Source organism: Hemiscyllium ocellatum, chromosome 20 (assembly GCF_020745735.1).
Source record: "Hemiscyllium ocellatum isolate sHemOce1 chromosome 20, sHemOce1.pat.X.cur, whole genome shotgun sequence".
Classification (NCBI taxonomy): Eukaryota; Metazoa; Chordata; class Chondrichthyes; order Orectolobiformes; family Hemiscylliidae; genus Hemiscyllium; species Hemiscyllium ocellatum.
Window position 1 is genome coordinate 25,613,646 of NC_083420.1, and position 25,531 is coordinate 25,639,176.

The 25,531-nt window shown below is 41.5% G+C and overlaps 1 protein-coding gene across 1 annotated transcript in view; it reads right to left on the reverse strand.

The window, feature by feature from the left end:
- The window catches only part of LOC132825415 (coronin-7-like), a 163,409-nt gene that overhangs the window by 107,799 nt on the left and 30,079 nt on the right, over positions 1–25,531 (reverse strand). The window contains exons 6-8 of the mRNA XM_060840658.1: positions 23,736–23,812; positions 21,363–21,413; positions 478–564 (exon numbers count right to left, since the gene is read on the reverse strand). Of these exons, the coding sequence (XP_060696641.1) occupies positions 478–564; positions 21,363–21,413; positions 23,736–23,812 (215 nt within the window). The remainder of the gene's footprint in view (positions 1–477; positions 565–21,362; positions 21,414–23,735; positions 23,813–25,531) is intronic.

Here is a 25,531-nt window from a genome sequence, read left to right on the forward strand (position 1 = left end):
GAGGGTGTCCAGAGGAGCTTACAAAACTGATACTGAAATGAAGGACTTGCCTTTCGAGAAGTAGTTGAGGACTCTGGGTCTGTACTCAGAATTTAGAAGAAAAAGCAGGTATCTGGTTAAAGCAACAGAGTGAATGCGTAAAAGACGTTTCTACCAGTAGAAGAGACTCAGGGTTAAGGGACAGCCCTTTAGAACTGAGGCGAGGAGGAATTACTTCAGGAAGAGTGCAGTAAATCTGTGGAACTAATTGCCACAGAGAGCTGTGGACGCCAAGTCATGGAGTATATTTAAGACTGAGATAGACAGACTCTTGGTTAGTAAGGGAATCAAAGGTTATGGGCAGAAAGCCAGAGAATGGAGTTGAGAAACATACCAGCCACAACTGAATGGCAGAGCAGATTCAATGGGCTCAATGACTAATTCTGCTCCTATCTCTTATGGCCTGTGTACTAATCCCATAACAGCAGTGATAACCACCTGGCTAAACCCAGTTGACAGGATAGTGTCTGATGCTTTGAGCCAGATCAGCCGGGAATCTTTGATGTTTTCGTGGCCTTGAACGCTCTGTAAGAGAGAAAAAATATTACTTCCACACTCAGCAAAAAAAACACAGTTGGGGAAATAACATTAATTCCACCCCTAGATCCCAGATTTGAGCCTAAATCCCAGATTTTAGTTCTGTGTCAGAATCCTGGATCGCAACCCTGCCTGCACAAGTATCTCAAATCCCAGTCCCATCTCCAAACTCGGGTCCCAGAGCCAAATGTCACCTCAAGATCCCAGAGCCCTGCATCATTCCCAGATACCATCGATAGGCATTGCCCAATTGCCTAGCATGCAGCTGCTGCACTCTCTCTGCTTCCTGTTGTCCTCAATAACAGTCCAACAATAACAGGCAAGCTTAGTCCACACTGACTGATCCCAGGTCAAAAGTAAGTTGTCAGTTTTCCATCTGTATTTGTAAAGATTACTGTAATAGCAACAGACAAAATCTGATCCTGCTTCACAGACAATCCAAGAGAAGACAAACAGGCAGACCTGCTGGCCGGAAAGAACTGGGCCCTTCTCCATCTCAAACTATCATGAAATTTGCCTATAACATTTTGCCATAGAATCTTACAGCATAGAGACAAGTCCTTTGGCCCAAACCTGCCCATGCTGACCAAAATGTCTGCCCACGGCAAAAGTGTTATCCTCTACTGTCCTTTTCCTTGTCCCACAAGCCCATATTTTTAATCAATTGTCACAATGTGACATTACTGGCAAGGCCAGCATATGTTATCCAGCTCTGGCTCAATAATCCAGTGACATATCCAGGACATTTGGTGATGAGGACACTGGAACAATACACCCAGTCCTTTGCTGTGAGAAGGTTGTTGATTTAAAAGCCAGGGGATTCAATCTAGCTGTATTTATAACTTGAAACCGTAAGGCAAACTCCCTTGTCTTTAAGAACACTGCATTTCTTGTGCTGTACTGTTCGGACTTTCTTCAGGAGTACTGTACTGCTACAACAGTATGACCACAAGACTGTCCAAAGTACTCTCTGAAGTATAGTCACTGTTGTAATGTAGGATTCAACTGCCAATTTGCATACAAGTTTATCTCTGCCTCCCTCTTCTGATTTAAAACCAACCCCTATGAGATTTTAATCTCTGCCTTGATCTTGGCTTTAACTTTTAGCAAAGAGTTCATAACCCATGTATTCTAGCTAGAATATAATTTTTAATTTTAGGAATTAACGTAAAACTGTAGAAATTGTGATAAACATATTGAAGCATCTTAAAATCTTGTGCACTTAAAAGGTAGGAGTCATGTTGCTTTAAGATGTTAGCAACTAACAAGATGTGGTAATTAAAACTCTGCAGGCTTTAGTGTTTACCAGAACAGTTCAGAAGGTTACTCATGTTTCTGTAATGGAATCAAAATAGAAGAGATGCAGTTAATAAAAACAGATATCATTAGCTAAGACGACCATGGTGATTGCAAAGCTCACAATAATGACAGTCCAGAAGGAGTTAGAGCCAAATTATATTTAAATGATTCATTAATCTGTAAAGGTCAGCTTGAGACTAGCAGGACAAGCTACATTGGTAGGGTCCACCAATTTCAAATTGACCTTTTCTTCTTCATTCAAAGGGAGTGGACATTCTTACTTACTCATCTCCAATTACCCTCGAGAAAGTGATAAGCCGTACTCTTAAACTTCTGCAGTCCACATGTTGTAAGTATTTCCACAATACTGTTATGGCCAGAGTTCCAGCTTTTCCCAAGGACAGTGAAAGAGCAGCTATATAGTTTCAAATTTGGATAGTGTGGCTTGGAGGGAAGGGATGGTGGTCTTCCGATATAGTTGCTGCCCTTATCCTTCTAGATGTTAGAGATCACAGGTATGGAAGATGTCTTCTAAAGACCCTTGGTGAGTTTTTTTTATAATGAAGCTTGCAAATGGAGGACACTGCTGTCACTGTACATCAGCTGGTAAGCAGTCAATGTGGAATTTATTAACTGAGTGTCAGTCAAATTAGCTGCTTTGTCCTGGATGGTGTTGTGCTTCGAGTGTTGTGGGAGCTGCAGTCATCATACTCCCGACTTGTCTCTTGTTGATGGTAGGTAGCTTTTTGGATGGTGAATTACTCAGCATAGAACTCCTATCCTGTTACCTTCTCTTGTCACCACTGCATTTATGTGACTGGTTTACTTCACTCTGGTGAATGAATGGTAACCCCCAAGATGTTGATGGTCAGGATTCAGCTATGATGATGCCACTGAATGTAATGGGGAGATGATTGGAGAGTCTTATAGGAGATGGTCATCACCTAGCAGTAACATGGTACCAGTGTCACTTGCCATACATCAAGCAAAGCCTTGCTGCAGGCAGACATTCAGTACTTCAGTATCCAAGGATAGCAAGTGGGGTTGAACATATCATCAGAGAACATCCCCACCTCTGATTTTATGCTTGAGGGAAGGTCATTGATGAAGCAGCTGAAGATGATAGTTCCTCCTAGAACCAAAGAGGTTTATTGCAGCTTGAAGCTGAGACAATTCTGTTATTATGGGATGTGTGTTTTTGTTGGCTAGTCCAGCATTTACTGCCCATCCCTAATTATCCTTAATATGATAGTGAGCTACTGTAGTCACTGGAGTGTAGGTACACTTTAAGGGCAGGGTCCAAAAAGTTGGGAATGAGAAGTTTCTGGGAGATATCAACTGTTCAATAAAGCCAAGAGTTGGGGTAAAGAAACAATATTTGTTCAGTTTAACTAGGAAACACTGGAGCACGGAGAAACTCTAGGGTGGTGCCAGCTGAATACAGCTGTCTGCAAAAAAGCTGGAACTGTGCCCAAGAGTATATACTTGAGTGCAGTCTTGGGAATTAATTGGAATATAGGTTCAGGGGAAACGATGATACTATCTGGACATGAACAGTTGCTGAGGTAGCCTACGATGGACCGGCTTTGGAGGGAGCTTCAAAGTTCGATCTTCATGAAGCAACAGTGCTAACCACTGAACCACTATGCCACTTATATCTATATTTTAGATTGTCTTACTGTTGCAACTTGATATAGTAACATTTATTTTATTTAATAAAAATCATGAAACATCGAGGCTTTATTCTAGTAAGTATCTGGAATGTCAAACTTTACCTATTTTAAACAAAAAAAAATTACTGGTCCTCAACCAAATCAAATTTGGCAGTGAGCAAAACTTCAATGCCTATTTTTCCTTATTCCCCATGAAGCACAGTTGCCTCACGGCACCAGGGACCCAGGTTCAATCTCAGCCTTGGTCGACTGCCTGTGTGGAGTTTGCACATTCTGCCCGTGTCAGCTTGGTTTTCCTCAGAGTGCTCCAGTTTCCTCCCAAAATCCAAAGATGTGCAGGTTAGGTGAATTGGCCACACTAAATTGTCCATAGTGTTCAGGGATGTGTAGGCTCGTTGCATTAGCCGAGGAAATGTAAAGTAAAAGTGTAGAGGAATAAGTCTGGGTGGGATACTCTTCGGAGGGTCGGTGTGGACTTGTTGGGCCTAATGACCTGTTTCCACACCATTGAGATTCTATGAAATTTTATGAAGTAAATGCAAGCCCAAGATTACATTTAAGACAAATAGGCTACTGTTGGGCATTAATCAATTCGCAAGACACCCAACACACAGGAAACAGCCTCCAAAATAGAATTAAGTGGATACTCTTCTCAAAAAAATTAGCAAATTAAGGACTCATTATGAAGAGATTTTGTTTCTTACTAATACAGGCTCTAAGGGAACTGGCTTAATAATTAGATGGCTTCTAGTTTGTTTCAAAGTTATTTAAAACTATTTTTCCTGTCTCTGCTGTATCAAACTTTGGACAATGGGAATATAACAACACCTCCTGTCTGAGTGGCAGAACAAAAGGTGGCTGTCGTTTTACCCACTATCTGTCATCATCTACATCAGTAAAAAGGACCTGAACTACCTTTTGATAGCCTCATCTCTGCCAATAGCAGCACCTGGAAATTTGTGCTCAACATTTGAAGTGACATATAGATTAAACAAGTGTAATGTGTCAAACCTTTTCACACAGCAAGTGTATAGAATGCACTGTCTAGAAATATGGTGGCAGATGCTTCAGTTAAGGCATTCAAGGGGGCATTGAATGGTTATTTGGATAGAAATGGTGTAGAGAAATACGAGAAAAAGGTGTGAAATTGGCATTAGGTAATAGAACCAATGCAGACACTATGGGCCAAATGGCCTCTTTCTGAACTGCAACAATTCTGTGATTGAGAGATTTTAGATCGCTGATTCGTTCAACAAATCCGATCCATGTTACAAATTTACTGAGGCAAGAGAGTGTCTCTGACTCAACCTGCCTGCCCCTTCCATGTCTCTATCTGTCTTCTCTCCCAAAAGGAGAAACATGAAGGTCAAGAATGACTCTGGAAATGCCCATTAGGGGAGTTTTACTTACCAAGGAGGTCACAGTTGAAGCAAAAGGTAATAAATCCCAGGCGGAGTCAGTAACCCTTCCTGAATTGTGAAGTCTGGATTTGCTTGAAGTCAAACCATTTATTCTCCCTCATTACAATCTTTACTTTCAAATGAAATCTAAGGGTACCCAACATGACTAGAAGGAGATGAAGGATGAAACAAATAACAAACCCACCAACAGATGGAAGCTGTGTCGATTCACAGGTTGGAGAAACTGGGTGAGAGATGTGGCAGATCTGCATAGCATGTATTAATGGCACAGATCATGATTAAGGCATATCAGACTGACAGATCCCCAAGGAGTGAAGTAACAACTCCATTATAAGAAACATCTTGGGGGAAGGGGCTTGAACACAGCCAGAATGAGGGCTGTTTATATAGGGAGCTCTTATATCCAGCGCTGCCCAAATACCACACATTCCAAGGGCAGCCGAGTCTGTTTCCCTAAATCCATTTCCATGACAACGCTGCCGGCTGAGGAGTTCGAGCTCTGTGCAACGTCAGCCCAGATCGAGGTCTGCAGAGAGCACCTCTTGCAGGGGTTTAGCTGCTATAAATGAGAAAACTCCAAGTTTACAGAGCATTAACCCCTGAGGGGCCTGGCCTCCTCTAGCAGCAGAACAGATAGTCAGGCTTAGTTTACTCAGAGACTGCTGCCAAATGTAAACATTCATGTATCTGGTAAAAATTTTCTTCTGCAGTAAGCAAGCATTACTTACAGATTTATCATATGTCTGCTACGTCATCATGACAGCTCAGTCAGATCACTCATTTAGATCCTGGCTTAATTCATAGATTCCCCAAAAGTGTGGAAGCAAGTCATTCAGCCCATCAAGTCCACACCGACCCCCTCCCCCAAAGAGCATCCCATTCAGACCCACCCCTCTACCCTCACCCTGCACTTGCCATGGCTAATTGGTCTAGCCTATAATTCCATGGACACTATGGGCAATTTAGCATGGCCAATCTATCAAACCTATATCTTTGGACTGTGGGAGAATGTGCAAACTCCACACACAGTCACCTGTGGTTGGAATCGAGCCCAGGTCTCTGGCACTGTGAGGCAGCAATGCTAACAGCAGCCATCTCACCACCCCAACCTAACCTCCAAATGTCTTGGCAACATAAATTTACACCTGCTCCCTATTCACCTCCCCCAGTCTGGGCCTGACCTATTCCTCTTATCCAACAATGCAAACACACACTATATTAAATTCAAACTAGGAGAAGCTCAATTCTAGTTTGTTTCAAAGTTGTTTAAAACTATTTTTGCTGTCTCTGCTGGATCAAACTTCGGACAATGTGAAAATAACAACCACCTCCTGTCTGAGTGGCAGAACAAAAGGTGGCTGCCGTTTTACCCACTATCTGTCATCATCTACACCAGTAAAAAGGACCTGAACTACCTTTTGATAGCCTCATCTCTGCCAACAGCAGCACCTGGAAATTTGTGCTTAACATTTGAAGTGACATGTAGATTAAACAAGGGCAATGTGTCAAACCTTTTCACACAGCAAGTGTATGGAATGCACTGTCTCAAACCAATCCTACTATTCAATTAGATTAGGATCGAGGGGCAGGAAAGGGGCTGAAGCTGAATGGGGAATAGGAGAGGGTGGAGGAGGGTTCAAGGGAAAAGGGGAAGGAGGTAAAGAGGGAGAGGTGGAGGGAAAATCCAGCTTATGAGCGTAACCCAGTTCAGTGACATAGTTCCCATTAGATGTGTACCCCAACCCAATACAGCCACAAAACTAACTGTGAAAAATAAAACAGGGCCCCTTATGTGAACTGAAGTCCAGAACCTGTCCAAAAGCTCATGCCTCTGATCAATGACTGTGAGAAGTTCTCATGAGAAGCAGTGAGTAACATTTCAGCCATTAAAGGCAGGAGGGAGGAGGTCATTGGCACTCAGTGGATAGAACACAGCTCCGAATCCTAATACAAACCAGGTGTTTGGCACAGGAACATATCTTCACTAATCGCTGCCTAGGAGAGGGGGAGGAGGTGAAAGAGGGTGGCAATTGGAGGGGGAGGGTGTTTGGAGAAGGCTAGAGGCATTTTTAGAATTATCACAGTACATCCACTAAGCCCCTGGAAATATACAAGCCTGCTCACATTATTGATGCACAAAGAACAGCAGAATCAGTATTTGCAAATAGCTCAGTTACCCAGACTGACACAGTAATTTTTTTTTGTGTGGTCTGAGACATGCAGAATTCTTGTGGGTTTAACCAATACTGCACAGCTTCAGTTCGAGCTAAGCCCCACCTTGTTATTCCATATTAGCTGCTTCAACCCTTTCACGTCTGGGTCAGTTTCAGAAATCAGCCCCTCCCTGGCAATGGGCACAAATCAAATTCCTGAAGCTCCAACTCAGAAGGGTTTACAAGGAGAGAAAAATCTACATCTCTTGAGACCATAACAAAAGTCAGTGTATAAGAAGCTTTACTGTTCATTTAATCTGTACTGTACCTGCCTGGGAGTGTGTAATGGAGGGATATAGAGGAAACCTTACTTTGTATCTAAACTGTGCTGATGCTGCTCTGAGAATATTGCATGGGAGAGTGGAAAGTTTTATTCCATATCTAACCAGTGTAGGGCATGCTACACATGCTCAGTGTTAACAATGGAACATTACATTGCTAATCACTCCCAACTCTGAGAATTCAAGGTTAATTAAATAATAGGTGTAACATGAAAACTGGCAGAATGAAGAATGACTCTACAATAGTTTTGCCTATGTCTTTTGACTCTGTGTTTATTCTATTCACACATGATGAAACAAATAATTGGATATATTTATTCAGTTATGGGATGTGGATGTTGCTGGTAAAATTTGCATTTATTGCCCACCCTCAAGACTGAGTCATCTTCTTGAACAGCTGCAGTTCATCTGATGTAAGTACACCCACATTGCTGGTGGGGCACAAGTCCCAGGATTTTGAAACAACAATAATGATGGATCAGCAAGATATTTCTGAGTAAGGATTATACATGATCACAAGGAGAAATTGCAGTTCATATGCTGTTCTTGCTCTCCTGGTGACTACAGGTGTTCAACAAATCAAGAAACCTTTGAGAGTTGATACAGTGCATTTTGTAGATGGTGCACAGTGCTGCCACTACCTGCTGCTGGTGAATGTTAAGGTGGTAGGTAGATGGGTGCCAAATCAAGCAGGATGCTTTATCTTAGATGGGCTTTAGCTAGAGTATTTTTGGACCTGTACTTTTTCAGTGAAACAGAAAATATCCTATCAAACTCCTGGATTGTACCTTGGAGATAGCATTTAGAGTTTGGAGTTCAGTAGAATTCCTCAACGTACTCAGAAGCATTACTACGGATTACAAATTGGCATAGGCTTGGTGGGCCAAAGGGCTTATTCCTGTGCTGTATTGTAGTGTCGTGTAGAATTTCCCAACTCTTTAGCCACTTTTGCAGTTTTTACAGGTGTATAATAACTTCTCCAAGACGATGCTGATAGGAAATTTGAAATGGTAGTGTATTAAATGTCAAGGTGGTATTTGGATTCCCTGTTGCTAGAGTTGGTCATAGCCATGCCACCTAAAGTACCAGTGCTAAACTGAATGTTGTCCATGCCTTGCTGTATGTGGCACTGACTGCTTCAGTAATCTGTTCAATCATGCACAATACTAAACACTAAACATCAAACATATCCACATCTGGGTTGAGGTAACATTATTAATGAAGATTGCTGAAAACAAATCACTACATCAAGGAACTTCTTCAGAATTGTCCTAGGACTCAGACGAATGACCTCCAACAACCACAACCATATATTTTTGTGCTAGGTTCAATAAATGAAGTTTCCCCATTGTTATTAATTCCAAGGAGCTATAGTTAATTGATGCCATGCTTAGTTGAACATTACATTGATGTCAAAGCGGTCACTCCCAACACACCTCAAATTCATATCTTTTACCCATATTTTGGTCTAATAGATTAATGTACTGTTGTGGTTCTGCTCGCCGAGCTGGAAGTTTTTGCTGCAAACGTTTCGTTCCCTGGCTAGGGAACATCATCAGTGCTGTTGGAGCCTCGTGTGAAGCGCTGCTTTGATGTTTCTTCCGGTATTTATATTGGTTTGTTCTTGCCGCTTCCGGGTGTCAGTTTCAGCTGCAGTGATTTGTATGTGGGGTCCAGGTCGATGTGTCTGTTGATGGATGTTCTTGCCGTTTCCGGGTGTCAGTTTCAGCTGTAGTGGTTTGTATATGGTGTCCAGGTCAATGTGTCTGTTGATGGAGTTTGGGGATGAATGCCATGCTTCTAGGAATTCTCTGGCTGTTCTCTGTCTGGCTTGTCCTATGATAGTGGTGTTTTCTGGGAATTTGACTGGGAAAACACCACTATCATAGGACAAGCCAGACAGAGAACAGCCAGAGAATTCCTAGAAGCATGGCATTCATCCCCAAACTCCATCAACAGACACATTGACCTGGACACCATATACAAACCACTACAGCTGAAACTGACACCCGGAAATGGCAAGAACAAACCAATATAAATACCGGAAGAAACATCACAGCAGCGCTTCACACGAGGCTCCAACAGCACTGATGATGTTCCCTAGCCAGGGAACGAAACGTTTGCAGCAAAAACTTCCAGCTCGGCGAGCAGAACCACAACAACGGATACCCGAGCTACAAATCTTCAATCAGATTTTAGATTAATGTACTATTTTATTGTGTAGATGAAGGAAGTTAGCATGCTCTCTGTTTTGTGTTAGTCTTTTCTCATTGTCAGCCTTTATCACTGGTTAGCAGTCACTCAAAAAAGCAAACGTTTAACTCTCTGATTGTACACAGGTTCTCCAGCATCAGGTTCTCTGTTGTACCTTATGGCGGCACAAAAATCAGGTCCCTTGCACTCCTCGGATAAAGCCTGAGGAATCTGGAGGAAGTTTGGACCCTGAAAAATCCTGTGCAGCCCACCATCACGCATGAACCAATCTCTCAGCTATCGGCAAATAGCTACACTAAACTTATCGATATCTTGCGGGAGTTGAAAGTTAAGGAAGTAAACTCTAAGAAAATCTGGACATACGTTTGCTCGCTGAGCTGGAAGGTTCATTTTTCAGCCATTTTGTCACCATTCTAGAAGCATAGCATTCCAACCTGAACTTTATCAAAAACATTGACTTGGATCCCATTTACCACCCCCTCAAAAAAAAAACAGGAAATGATATTACCACAGTAAATGATGTCACCAACCCAAGGAAACCTAAACACACAAATAGAAAGCGGGCCATACCACCAATGCTTCATCTGGAGGCTCACTGATTATGTTACCTAGTATGGTGATGAAACATCTGAAAACGAACCTTCCAGCTCAGCAAGTAAACCTCCATCCAGAACCTCAACCTGAGCTATAAATCTTCTCAAAATTCTAAGAAAATCTTTCTGACAACTCTGCAGCCAAGATAGCATTAAAAATAGCTTTTTCCATTGCTTTCGACCCAAATGGGGAAGTTGACAATGGATTTTGACATTTATGCAGCCAAGAACTCTAGCATTTTATCCAGATTGGCACTCTGAGCAAGACATTCCAATTTCACTGCAGACCAACAAATGGTGAAAGGGACCATACAATCCCACAGTTGGACAGTACCCAAGTTAGTGGGTTGGGTAGACTGCAAGTATAGGTTGCTTATCTATGAAGGTTTGTCTGCTTTGATTGATGCTTGGAGCTTAGAATCCCTTAAGTTGACTGAATCGAATACACCAGGCAAGCAAAAGCAAAGAAAAAAAGTCAACTCTTCAACTGAAGCGGAGGCTGAAAATCATAAGGGCATGGATATGGTGAATAGTCAAGGTATTTTTCACAGGGGTGGAGTCGCCGAAAACTAGAGGCATAGATTTAAGGTGAGAGGGGAAAGATTTGAAAAGGGTGTGAAGGGTAACTATTTCATGCAGAGGGTGGTGCGTGTATGGAACGATCTGCCAGAGGTGGTGGGGGAGGCAGTTACATCACAACATTTAAAAGGCATCTGGAATGGTTCCATGAATAGGAAGGTTTTAGAGAGATATGGGCCAAATGCTGGGAAATGGGACTCGGTGAACTGGAATATCTAGTCAGGGCAGGTAAGTTGGACAGAATGGTCTGTTTCCCTGCTGCGAGACTCCATGGCAAGCTGAACCATCAGGAGCATGTGCACTGGTTTGACAGACAACTTGCAGCTGGCTGAAAAACATGCTGTTATCAACAGGAAGCTTGATAGGCTGAACATTAACTTGGCTTCTCTGCATGAAACAAGGTTTGCTGAAAACGAATAACTAAAAACGAACATTACACATTCATCTGACAGAGGAAGGAGTTCAGAAGAAAACCACAAGCAGGGCGTAGACTTTACTGCAAAGAACCTGCTGTTCACAAATGAGGAATCCCACCTGCCAAAACAAATAATACAGAAATATATTCTCTTGACCTGTCTCACAACAGGGTCAGTTAACCTCATGATTATCCATGCTCCAATGCTATGCTTTAGTACAGAGATGAAGGACCACTCCTACAAGGATCTTGACATGGTTGTCAGCAAAGTCCTTATGCCAGAACATGTTTACTGTACCATTTCAATGCGCAGTAGGTGTGGGACCAAATTACATAGTTCTCTTGCCTTAGGAAAAATACAAAACCACAAGAAACCCTGGAAATATCCAAAGTCAGGACAGTGATCAGGTTCAGTTTGTGCATCACCACTCGTGATTGTCTGAATAGCATATTAAACACAGGTTAGAATGCTAGCATTGATGCTTTTCAGTTCGAAGCAGAAATACTATTCTTCCACCAATGTCAGCCACATTGCCTACCCAGATAGGAAAACACTTCCTCGATTTGACTGAACATGTCCTCTCATGCATTCCCACATAAAATGGATCAACAAACTTGTATTAAGACACCATTTACAGGAATGCACTCTCAACAGGAGGAAAGCAAGAGCATAATATCACAGACTGATATGATCACTAATGCCAAGCTACCTGTTCTAATTAATTCCAAGACAGATTTGAGTAAAGACTCAAAATACTCTAAGAGTTGATTGTAGTGAAGCTGAACAGACTGCTAGAGTATGCACCAAATCTGCCAGTCACAACGTTATTAGAATAGCCAGGTGTCCTTCCACACACAGTATGTGAGGCATATGGTGGACTCTAAAAGGGCAACACGTGCATCAGCAAAGAAAACAGATCCATTCAAAAACAAGGTTTGGGTTGGGTCATTAATTAATGAGAGGTTTATAAAATCATGAGGGGTACGGATAGGGTAAATACACAAGGTCTTTTCCCTAGGATGGGGGAGTCCAGAACTAGAGGACATAGGTTTAGGGAGAGAGGGAAAAGGTATAAAAGAGACCTAAGGGCAACTGTTTTATGCAGAGGGTGATGCATGTATGCAGTCAGCTACCAGAGGAAGTGGTGGAGGTTGGTACAATTGCAACATTTAAAAGGTATCTGGATGGGTATATGAACAGGAAGGGTTTGGAGGGATATGGGCCAGGTGCTGGCAGGTGGGACTAGATTGGGTTGGGATATCTGGTCGGCATGGACGAGTTAGACCAAAGGGTCTGTTTCCATGCTGTACATCTCTATGACTATGTGAAGACTACTTTTATTTTCTGGACTGTGGACTAAAAATAATGGGAAAAGATACAGTTGTAAGCCAAGGGACCTGGAAGATGTTGTAGTTTTTTTTAAGAAAAGAATGAGTGGATGGAACACAGCTGTATCAACAATTTGTCTCATTCAAATGAGGAAGTATGTCGGACACCTTAATTCCATGGATGCTTGATGACTCTGGGAATAATGGGACTTGATTTCCATTGGATTAGCCCAGGTAGTCATTGAGAACTGAGTAAAACATTACCCTCGAGTCATACAAGAGGGAGAACAGAGTCAGCAAGGAAGCGCTCAGAGCTTGCAGATCATGGAAAAGCTGAATATCAAACCTCTGGTGGAAAAGCTTGGCAAAACTATTGACTCTTTTGTCATAGGCAAAGCTCAGGATGTCAAGATCAACAAGCATGAGAAACCAATGCCCCTACAGAGTCTGGAGAAACTTCTGCAGCTGTCCTGTAGAGAGTAGGCAGTGATCAGGACTGGCATGACACAAAGATTATGATCCTGTATGAAAACAAGGCAACTAACAGCGCTTTGGATGTACCAACCCCGCTCCCACCCAAAACAGCAGAAATTTAAGGAAGTGGCTCACTGTCACCTTCAAGGGCAATTGGGGATGAGGCAATAACTGCTGGCAGAATATGAAGAATACAGACACAGAAACTGACTACTGGGAGACAGTCGCTGACAGTCACGACCTCTGAAGGATAACTGTTTGGAAGGGTGTTGGAAGATGCAAGCAGGAACAAAAAGGGCCCAGAGAAAACAGAGCTCATTGAATCTGTATCTTCTCAGCCTGTGTTTCTGTACAGCAAATGCGGCAGAGACTACTTTGCTATTTATGACCCTGAGCCTCACCAGGCAACATTTAATATTGCTGACCACCTCAACATAAACTACCAACATCATCCATCACTTTGCTGATGATTGAGAATAATGATAGGACAGTAATTTACTCTTTTGGGACAGGATATACATGAGCCACACTTTGCATTGTCAGTGGATGCCAGTTTTGCAGCTATACTGAATTGATGGCTAAAAGCATGAAATGTTCAAAACATATAAACATAGAAAATGGGAGAGATGTGTTTGGTCCTTCAAGCCTGCTTCGCCAGTCAATACGATCATGGTTGATCATCCAACTCAATAAAGGCAAAACACTGCAGATGCTGGAAATCAAAAACATTGAAAGCTGGAGAAACTCAGCAGATCTGGCAGCACCTTTGGAGAGAGAAACAGAGTTAAGGCTTATAGTCCGCTTCTGAAGTAGCATTCCATTCTGAAGTCAAACCTGACTCAAAACACTGTGTTGCTCTCTCCAGAAATGCTGCCAGCCCTGCTGCGCTTCACCAGCATTTCATGTTTGATACAACTCAGTACACTTTCCTGCTTTATCCCCACATCCTTTACCCTCAGAAGAGCTGTATCTAACTTCTTCTTGAAAATATCAGAGTTTTGACTTCAAACACTTTTTGTAGCAGTGTTCCACAGGCTCACTATTGTCTGAAGAAATTTTACCTCATCTCAGTCCGATATGGTCTACCTCAATCCTTAAAGTATGACTCCTGATTCTAGGTTGCCAGTCATCAGGAACATCCTTCTTGCACTTACCCTGTCCAATTTTTTTTTCGTTCATGGGACATGGATATCAATGGCTGGCCAACATTTATTGTCAATCCCTAATTGCCCTTGAGAATTGGTGTTCTTTTTGAACCGCTACACTTCACATGCTATAGATTGGCTCCCAATGCCATTAGGGATCCAATTCCAGGATTTTGACCCAGCGACAATGAAGGAACTATTTCCAGATCAGGATGGCTGTTGGCCTGGAGGAGAACTTGCAGGTAGCAGCTTTCCCATGTATCTGCTGCCCTTGTCCTTCTGGATGGAAGTAGTTGTGGGTTTGGAAGGTGTAGTCTAAGGATCTTTCATGAACTTTGTAGACAGTGCATACAGCTGCTACTGAATGTTTGTGGGGCAAGTGGATGCTTGTGGATTTGGTGCTAATCAAGGTGGGCTGCTTCATCTTGGCTGGTGTCAAGCTTGAGTGTTACTTTAGCTGCACCCATCCAGGCAAGTAGATAATATTTCATCACACACCTGACTTGTGCCTTTTAGGTGTGGTCAGGCTTTGGGGAATCAGGTGGTGAGTTACTCACCATCGTACTCCTAGCTTCTGACCTGGTTTTGTAGCCAGTAATTATAGTCCTAGCTGATCCAGTCTCTTTTCCTGCATCAGTCCTGCCATCTCAGGAATCAGTCTGGTAAACCATCATTGTACTCCCTCTTTAGCCAGAACATCCAACCTTCAATAGCGATACCAAACTGCACACAATATTCCAGGTGTGGTCTCATCAAGGTTCAGTACAATTGCAGCAAGGCATTCCTGGTTCCATACTCTCACAATGAAGGCCAACATACCATTTGTTTTCTTCACCATATACTGCACCTACTTGTTTACTTTCAGTAACTGGATATCTGTATACATCAGTTTTTGCTGTACAGTCCCTTTTTCAATTTACAGCCATTTAGGTATTTATTTGCCTTCTGTTTTTGCACACATTTATCCACATTATTCATTTATATGTATTTGTGCACTTACTCAACTTGTCTAAATCACACTGAAGCATCTCTGCATCCTCCTTACAATTCACCCTCCGAGTCAGGTTAACCTCATCTGCAAACTTGGAGATATTACATTGGTTCCTTCACCCGAAATCATTAATATATACTGTGAATAGCTGGAGTCTTAGTACTGATCCGAGGTACCCCCCTACTCACTGCCTGACACTTTGAAAAAGACCATTTTTCCTATTCTTTGTTTCCCATCCACCAACCAGATTTCTATCCATATCAGTACACTGCCCCCAAATCCCATGAGCTTTTACTTTACACGCTGACCTCTTATGAGGCATCTTATCAAAAACCTTCTGAAAAGCTTATTAGCTCTACTAGTTACATATTCAAAACATTGATGATTTGAGAAGCTTGATTTCCCTTTTGCAAATGCACAATGATTCTGTCCAATCCTGTTACTGTTTTAAAAGATTAAAAGCAGACCACTTGGATAACGGATTCTAACATTTTCCTCACTGCTGATGTCAGGCTAACTAGTCTATAACAGCCCACCTTCTGACTACCTCCTCCTTTAAATAGTGAGGTTACATTCACTACCCTCCAATCCACAGAAACTGTTCCAGATTCTAGAGAATCTTGAAAGATAACCAAGTTTTCCATTATTTCTAATGCCACTTCCTTAAGTACCCCGGGATGCAAATTATCAAACTCCGGGAATTTATTGGCCTTTAATCACAACAATTTCTCCAACACTATTTCCCTGAGCTGGAAGGTTCATTTCCAGATGTTTCGTTAGCCTACTAGGTAACATCTTCAGTGGGCCTCAGGCGAAGCAATGTTGAAAATTCCTGCTTTCTATTTATATGCTTGGGTTTCTTTGGGTTGGCGATGTCATTTCCCATGATGTTATTTCCTGTGGTGAATAGGAAGGGTTTGGAAGGATATGGGCCAGGTGCAGGCAGGTGGGACTAGATTGGGTTGGGATATTTGGACGGAAGGGTCCATGTTGTACATCTCTATGACTCCTTTTCTCAGGGGGTGGTAGATGGGGTCTAACTCGATGTGTTTGTTGTTAAAGCTCCAGTTGGAATGCCATGCTTCTAGGAATTCTCATGCATGTCTTTGTCTGGCTTATCCTAGGATAGATGTGTTGTCCCAGTTGAAGTGGTGTCCTTCCTCACCCGTATTAAGGATACTAGTGAGAGTGGGTCATGTCTTTTTGTGGCTAGTCGGTGATCATGTCTATCAACAAACACATCGAGTTAGACCCCATCTATCACTCACTGAGAAAAGGAACAGGAAGTGACTTCACCACAGGAAATGACATCACTAACCCAAACCTATAAATAGAAAGCAGGAATGTTCAGCATTGCTTCACCTGAGGCCCACTGAAGATGTTACCTAGTAGGGTAACGGAACGTCTGGAAATGAACGGTCTGGCTCAGTGAGCAAACCCACATCAAAAATCTCAAACTGAGCTACAAATCTTCTCAAAACTATTTCCCTATCAATACTGATTTCCTTCAGTTGCTCCTTCTCCCTAGACCTTCCATTCAACATTTTTGGGGTGTTATGTGTGTCCTCCTTTGAGAGGCAAAAACCAAAACAAGTGTTTAACTTGTCTGCCATCTCTTTGTACCCCATTATAATTTCTTGCTTCTAACGGTGAGATCTTTGCCTTAAAAAATCTTTTTCTTTTTGCATACTTATAGAAGCTTTTGAAATCAGTTTGTATGTTCCACACAAACTTACTCTCATGCTCTATTTTCCCTTTAATCAATCCCTTTTGTTCTCTTTTGCCGAAATCTAAACTGCTCTCAATTTTCAGCTGTTTTAGTCCGCCAATTTGTATGCCCCTTCCTTTGATCCCATACTATCGTGAATTCCCATTACTGGAATTGGTTGGGCCATTTTTCCCATTTTATTGTAGTGCCAGTCAAGAATGAATAATTGTTGCAGTTCCTCCATGCACTCTTTAAATGTTTGTCATTGCTGATCTACCATCATCCCTTTAAGTAATGACCCCAATTTATCATAGCCAGTTCTCTTCTCATACCATTGTAGTTTCCTTTCTTAAGATTCAGGACCCTAGTCTCAGACCACTATATCATGCTCCATCTCAATGAAAAATTCAAACATATTATGGTCACTTTCCTCCAAGGGCCCTTGCACAACTAGATTGTTTATTATTCCTTTCTCATGACAAAGTACCCAGTTGGCCTGTTCTCTAGGTTATTCCTCAACATATTGATCCAGAAAACAATCTTGTACGCACTCCATGATTTTCCCCTCTACAGCATTGTTACTGATTTGATTTGCCCAATCTATATGCAGATTAATGTCACCCATAATTACAGCTGTAACTTTATTGCTTGTGTCTCCAATTTCCTGCTTAGTGCCTTTACCAATGTTACCATTACATTTGGGAATCTAGATACAACCCTAACTATTGCTTTTTGTCCCTTGGTGTTTCTGAGCTGTACCCATACAGATTCTACATCACCAGAGTTAATACCCTTCCAATTATTGTGTTAATATCCTCTCACCAGAAATGCTACCAATTCTTTTTTTCTCTATCTATCCTTCCTAAAAACTCAATATCGTGGGATATTCATTTCACCATGCAGCCTTGTCTCCACAATCCCAATTATGTAAAACCTATTTATATCTATTTGAATGATTAATTCATCAATTTTATTGCAAATGCTCCACACATTAAGACACCGGGTCTTATTGTTCTTTTTTGAACATTCTTAGTTTCATTCTTTCATTATTTTGCATTGTGGCCCTGTTTGATTTTTTTCCCTTGAATCCTATACCTCTCATTTTTCTTATTTCATATTCTATCTTTTAATTTTGTTTGTTTACCTCTATTCCTACATTTTCTGCCATCTTCGTTTTCACCCTTCCCAACCACACTAGCAAATACTCCCCAAGATGCAAGTGCCAGTCCTTCCCACATTCAACTCATCCAGTTTAACATAGTCCTCCCTTCCCGAGAATCAGTCCAATGTCCCAGAAATCTGTAACCTTCCACTTTGCACCACTTCTCCAGCCACATAGTCTACTGATGTATCCTGTTATTTCTTGATTGATTAGCATGTGGCACTGGTCTTATAGCTCCACCAAAACTCCCTTGAACTTGGCACCTAGGAGGCACCATACTTCCGTGGAGTCACTGTTTGCAGTCACAGAAACATCTTTCAGTTCTTATGACTGATAACTTTCCAACACGTATTTGCTCTCTCCTACGCAGCAAGTCAAACACGGTGCAACAAATTTGACTGTTGCTACTTTCCCGAGAGGCTATTCGTCCCAATTGTATTCAAAGCAGTGCATCTGTTTTGCTGGAGAGTGGCTACAGGAAATTCTGTACTGTCTGGCTAGTCCTTATGTTCTTACGTATGTGCAAAGAATAAGAACTAGGAGCAGGAATGGGCTCCCTGGCCCCTTGAGCCTGCTCCGCCATTCAATAAGATCATGGCTGATCTTTTTATGGACACAGTTCCACTTACCCTCCTTCTCACTGTATTCCTTAATTCCTTTATTGTTCAAAAAAAATTTATCTTAGCTTTAAAAAATGTTTACTGAAGTAGTGTCAACTACTTCACTGGACAGGTAATTACATAGATTTACAACTCACCAGATGAAGAAGTTCCTTTTCAGTCCTAAATCTGCTCCCCCTTATTTTGAGGCTATGCCCACTTGTCCTAGTTTCATCTGCCAGTGGAAACATCCTCTCTACTTCTATTTTATCTATTCCTTTCATAATTTTATATGTTCCGATAAGATCCTCCCTCATTCTTCTAAATTCCAATGAATATAATCCCAGTCTACTCAGTCTCTCCTCATAAGCCGACCCTCTCAACTCCGGAACCAACCTAGTGAAACTCCTTAGCACCCCTTCTAGTGCTAGTACATCCTTTCTCAAGTAAGGAGACCAAAACTATACACAGTATTCCAGGTGTGGCCTCATCAGCACCCTGTACAGCTGCAACATAACCTCCCTGCTTTTAAACTCAATCCTTTGAGCAATGAAGGACAAAATTCCAATTGCCTTCCTAATTGCTCATTGTACCTGCAGACCAACCCCTTGTGATTAATGCACAAAGACACCCAGGTCCCTCTGCATAGCAGCATGATGCAATGTTTTACCATCAAGTAATAATTCTTTTTACTGTTACTCCTACCAAAATGGATGACTTCACATTTATTAACATTGTATGCCATCTGCTAGATCTTTGCCCATTCATTCAAAGTATCATGTTCCTCTGCAAAGTTTCACAGCTCTCTGCACTTTGCTCTGCCACTCATCTTAGTGTCATGTGCAAACTTTGACACACTACACGTGGTCCCCAACTCCAAATCATCTGTAAAAATTGTGAATAATTGCAGTCCCAACACCGATCCCGGAGGCACACCACTAGTTACTGACTGTTAATCAGAATAGCACTCATTCATCCCCACTCTTTACTTCCTGTTAGTCAACCAATCCTCTATCCATGTTAACACTTTACCCATAATGCCATTCATCTTTATCTTCTGCAGCAGTCTCTTGTGCGGCACCTTGTCGAAGGTCTTTTGGAAACCTAGGTACACTATATCCACTGGGTCCCTGTTGTCCATCTTGCTAGTAACGTCTTCAAAGATTTCCAAAAGATTTGTTAAGCATGACCTGCCTTTCATAAACCCATGCTTCGTCTGCCCAACTGGGCAATTTCTATCAAGATGCCTCGCTATTTCTTTGTTAGTAATAGACTCAAACATCTTCCCCACTACAGAGGTTAAACTAACCAGTCTATAATTCCCCATCTTTTGTCTACCTCCCTTTTTAAACAGCGGAGTCACATTTGGTGTTTTCCAATCTGCTGGAACTGCCCCAGAGTCCAGTGAATTTTGGAAAATTACCATCTCTTTTAGTACCCTGGGATGCATTCCATCAGGGCCAGGAGACTTGTCTATCCTTAGCTCCATTAGCTTGCCCATCACTACCTCTTCTATAATAACGATTATTTCCAGGTCCTCACCTACCTTCATCTCTTTGTCAGTTATTGGCATGTTCATAGTGTCCTCCACTGTGAAGTCCAATACAAAATATCTGTTCAATGCCTCGGCTATTTCATCATATCCCAAAAATAAATGCCCCTTCTCAACCTCTAAAGGACCAACGTTTACTTTAGCCACTCTTTTCCATTTTATTTATTAACACAAACTTTTGCTATCTGCCTTTATATTCTGTGCTCGTTTTTTCTCACATTCTTACTTTTCTTTAAAGTTCTTTTTATGGCTCTCTGTTGACCTTTAAAGTTTTCCTAATCTTCTAGTTTCCTGCTGTTTTTGGCCACTTTGTATGCCTTCTCTTTCAATTTGATAGCCTCCCTTATTTCCTTACACTCCCACGGCAGATTACACCATTTCTTCCAGTCCTTACTTTTCACTGAAATATACTTTTGCTTGGTGGTCAACTTTTCCCTCCCTTCCTGTAAAGGTTTATCCTAGAGTGAGCACCGCTCCATATATGCTATCCATAATACCCTCAGACTAAAGTTAAAGCACAGGTTTTCAGCACCACAGTCAGGATATTGTCAGGGCCTTTGCCTTTGCCTTATGCAATGCACTCATGCAATGCACTCAGGCATTTCATGATATGTGGAATTAGCTGCAGATGGAACAAAATGGTGCAGAGCACAAGAGGAGACACAGATGAATCATTTACACAGGTCTTCTGACTGAAGAGGGTTACAGATGCTGAACTATCATGTCTTTTGCATTGATGAGGTGGACCCACCCCATCCCCCCCCCCCCCCCCCCGCCCCCCCACCGGTGATAAGAAAGTAAAGAGCTCTTTGGAGAATGTGTAGAGAACTACTGAGGGTAATTGAAGGCAAACCTTGAAGTGCTGTACAGACTGCTGCCACAATAATAGCTGTATACAGCTAGTGAGCAACACTACTTGCCCAAGAGTTTCCTCTTTGTTTGCATTACCTGGCTAATTTCTATTAAATGGATAAAGTTCCCACTGCATGGCTCCAAAAGATTAATATTCATTACATGCTATTGAAGAGTGCTGGTATTACAACGCTCTAAAATGTCCCCAGTTTTAATTCCAGTCATTAACATCCCACTTGCACACTTAGGACCAACACCCAGTCAGGGAGAAGGGAGTAAAGATTACCTGCACAGCTGAGGTGGTGGCTCTCGGGTCAAAAATTCGTAGCTTCTTATCCTAATAACAATAAAAAAAATCAGTACAAGAGAGGAAAGTGGAATTGTCCACATTTAGAGCACAGTGTTAGAAAAAAAATAAAAACATTTATGCCACACATAAGGAATGTTAAAGGAATTGCATTATGCTCAGCATCTAACCAGGGTACTCAGATTTTCACACAATACTCAGATGACAGCCAACATTAATGAAACTACAAACATTTGGGGAGTGTGTGTGTGTGTGGGGGGGGGTGTTGCACCACGTACACCAACACACACTCACAAACAAAGCGTAAGTTGGGGTGGGGGGGGAGGAAAGATGTTGACAAACACAGTGAGGAAGGCAAGGTTGAGAGCGCAAGCTGGGGAGGCAGACGGCAAACAGCATATGTCAGAAGGCCCATTGTACCCAGAGATGGGGAATGCACGCCATCTAGTGGTTAGATTTGGCTCTGACCAAAATCAAATTTGAAGTGCAGTTAACAGTAAAATGGCAATTCTTTTAAATCAGTAACATCAAGAGTAAACAAAAACAAATTCCTTCACGTTTTACCTCTTTTCTCTGCTGCGAAAGATCTTAAACATATCTTCCAGTTTCCTACATTAACACCAACAAGTGACAGATAATACTATAAAAATCATAGGGCAAAACGTAGTAAGGAACACTGGGGAAAAAAGATACTCGAGCTGCTAATGGGACTAAGCCCTATATATGTTGGCCTGCATCCTTAGAGTGTCAAACAAAAAAAAAGCAGGGTAGCTGATGCACTAGTTGCAATCTTCCAATTCCCTGGATTCTGAAAAAGTCCCAGCAGATTGGAAAATCTCAAATATGACACCACTAATCCAGAAAGGAGGTAGATAGAAAGCAGGAAGTTATGGGCAAGTTAGCCTGCTTGTTATTGAGAAAACTGAAATCCATTATTAAGGATGTTGTACATAACAGGCCATTTAGAAAATCAAAATATAATTAAACAAACTTGACATTTTATGAAAAGAAAATCATGACAAATTCATTAAGCATTATTGAGGATTTAATAGACAGAGTGGATAAAGGTGTCCGTCCAAGTGTGTATTTGAATTTCCAAATATATTGAATACGATACCACATAGAACGTTCATCACAAGACAAGAGCTCATTGTCTTGGGGGTAATACTATCGAATGGGTAGAAGCCTCGATAGCTAACAACAACATTTTGGGATAAAATGACTCATTTGAGCTGGTGACTGTAAACAGTGAGGTGCCACAGGGATCACAGCTTTAAAAACTTCATTCATGGGATGTGGGCATCACTGGGCAGGCCAGCATTTATTACTCATCTCTAATTGTCCAGAGGGGAGTTAAGAGACAACTACTTTGCTACGGATCTGAAGGCATGTGTAGGCTAGACCAGATAAGGATGGTAGTTTTCTTCCCTAAAGAGCATTAGTGAACCAGATGGGTGTCTTCTTGACAATTGATGATAGTTTTATGGTCACAATTAAACTCCTAATTCCAGATATTTTTTGATTCAAATTCTACTATCTGCCATGGCAGGACTCAAAGCCTGGTCTCTGGATTAATAGTCGAACAATACACCACTAGGCAATCACCTCCAAATGCTGGGACTTAAACTATTTATCTATTTTATTGATCTGAATGAACAGAGTATACTGCAGCTAAATCTGCCACGGATACAAAATAGGTTGGAAAGCAAGTTATGAGGATGATTCAAAGAGGTTGCAAAGAGATATAGATAGGTTAAGTGAGTGGGCAAAATTTGGCTGGAGCATAATGAGAGAAAATGTCAAGCTATCCACTGATAAAAATGGAAAAGCCAAATACTTGAATAGAGAAACTACAGAATGCTGAAATACAAAAAGTTCCAGATGTCTTCTGACATGAATCACAAATTAGCATTCAGGTACATTAGGAAAACTGGGCATAGTTGCATGCCTACAAAATCTATAGAATATCCATGATCTTAGGAGAAAAATATAGGCACTCAGAATAAATGACTCTAATCCATAGATTAAAGGAAGCTTCATTTATTTAACTGTAATTGATGATTTCATGGAATACCATCATGGGTTTGCTCCTCATCTATACCTTCAATGCATCTGAACATGGTTTTGTTGCCAAATACTGAAGCCAATAACTACTGTCTAAACTGGTAAAGGAACCAATTAAAAAAGGTCCTCTATTTTGATTTCAGCAATTGACTTTTGGCTGCAAATTTGAATGCACAAAACAACTTTGGAAATACTTAGCAATTAAACAGGAGACAGTGACATTTATCTAGATCCACTGGACATTACTGAATGAACTCAGCCTGACTCTCTCTGATTAGTGACAATTACCTTACTTGATGAACCAAGGAGGCAACCATCTTTCTTCCAAGTTAAGCTTTGAATTTGATCTCCATGATCTTCAAGAGCTAGAAGAAAAGCACAGATTTACTATGTTTTAGACCTCAAGGCATGAGGTGAGAGAGAAGCGATTTACCAGGCAGAGTTGGACAAAACTCACAAGCAAAAGAGAAAACACTGCAGGACAGATGGAGACAGGAAGTGGAAGGAATTTATACTGTCATGGTAATCTTTAAACAATTCAGTTGACTATACATGCGGAACAGCTCCAATGTGCCAGCCTTGGCTAACCCCTTGAGAGTTCAAGGCCCTCTTTGTCAAGGATATCAGCCCACAATCCAGGCAGACATTACGGTGCCACACTGTAAAGGTGTCAACATTTGGACACACAGAATGACCACCTACCCTCACAGGTGGACATAAAAGATCTCATGACACTATTTCACAAGATATACAGAAATTTTCCCCAACTCTCCAGAACAACATTTATCTCTCAACAAACTGTATAATAACTGGTGATTTTAAAAAAATTCTGTGATCTGAATAATGTTGACAAGGTTTATTTATTGGTCACTTGCAGTTACATTAAGAGGCCAGTGCTGGGATCCCTTCTTGAACGCACTATGCACTGATTTAGTACAGATTGCCTTTCTAGGGTTTCAGAGGACAGTTAAGGGTCAAGTTGGTGATCAACTGTAACCAAAGAAAACTCCAAACAGGGTAAGGAAAAAAAGATTTTAACGCTGCTGGGTTTCACTAAATGTCAGCTTCATGGTCACTTCTGTTGATGTCAATATTTTGAGCAAGCAATTACATTACAATAGCAACTACATTTCAAAATACTTAACTAGCTATGATTATGGTCTGACAGGATTTGGCAACCAACATCAGCAAGGAGAGTGGCAGCCATGGACTCAAAGAAAGCTGATCCTGTAACAGGGGTCAACTCCAGCAGACAAAGGAGCAGACAAAAAACTCAAGCAGCACAAATTCCAGGCAGAGGAGGAATTCCAGAAGAGTTAAGGCAAAGAGACCATTCATTCTCTCATGCCTGTATCAGCTCATTAAATAAGCATCATTACCTAATGCCAATCTCCTACTATTTCCCCAAACCCTTGCCCATTATTTTTAATCCAAATAAAGATTTAATGCCCCAATTGGACCTGCCTTCACCAAACTTCTAGCCAGTGCATTCCATACTCTTGACTACTTGCTGAGTGGAAACGTTCTCTCAGATCACCCTTACTTATTTTGCAGATCATTTTAAATCTATACCCTCTTGTTCTTTTTATGACCTCGATTTCCCTTTCTACTCTATCCAGCCCTCTCATGATTTTGAGGAGATCTCCTCTTAGCCGCCTTCTCTCCAAGGAAAATAGTCCCAACTTCTTCAATCTTTCCTCATTCCTGAGATCATTCTTGTAAACTGCTTCTGTGCAGGGACATTAAAACCCTCACTCACACGAATTGGGAAGGCAGCAGGATGAGTGACTATATGCTGGAGAAGAGGATAGGATGCAATTGGAGAAAATATAAACACAAAAGGCTGGATCTGAAGGGAGGGACAAGGTTACTGTTGCTACTGCTTAAAGGAACCATTTGAACAGAACTATTATGTAGTGTATAAGACTGCTACTAATGATTCAGATAAAAGGCGACTCTTGTGGATCCACACCGTGAGTAGAGATGAGATCTTCTGCAGAAGTAACATTATTTGGAAAACTACGTTGATAGAACATGAGTTAATTGAGCTGCACTCAAATTAAGATGAAAGTCCTTGACATAGA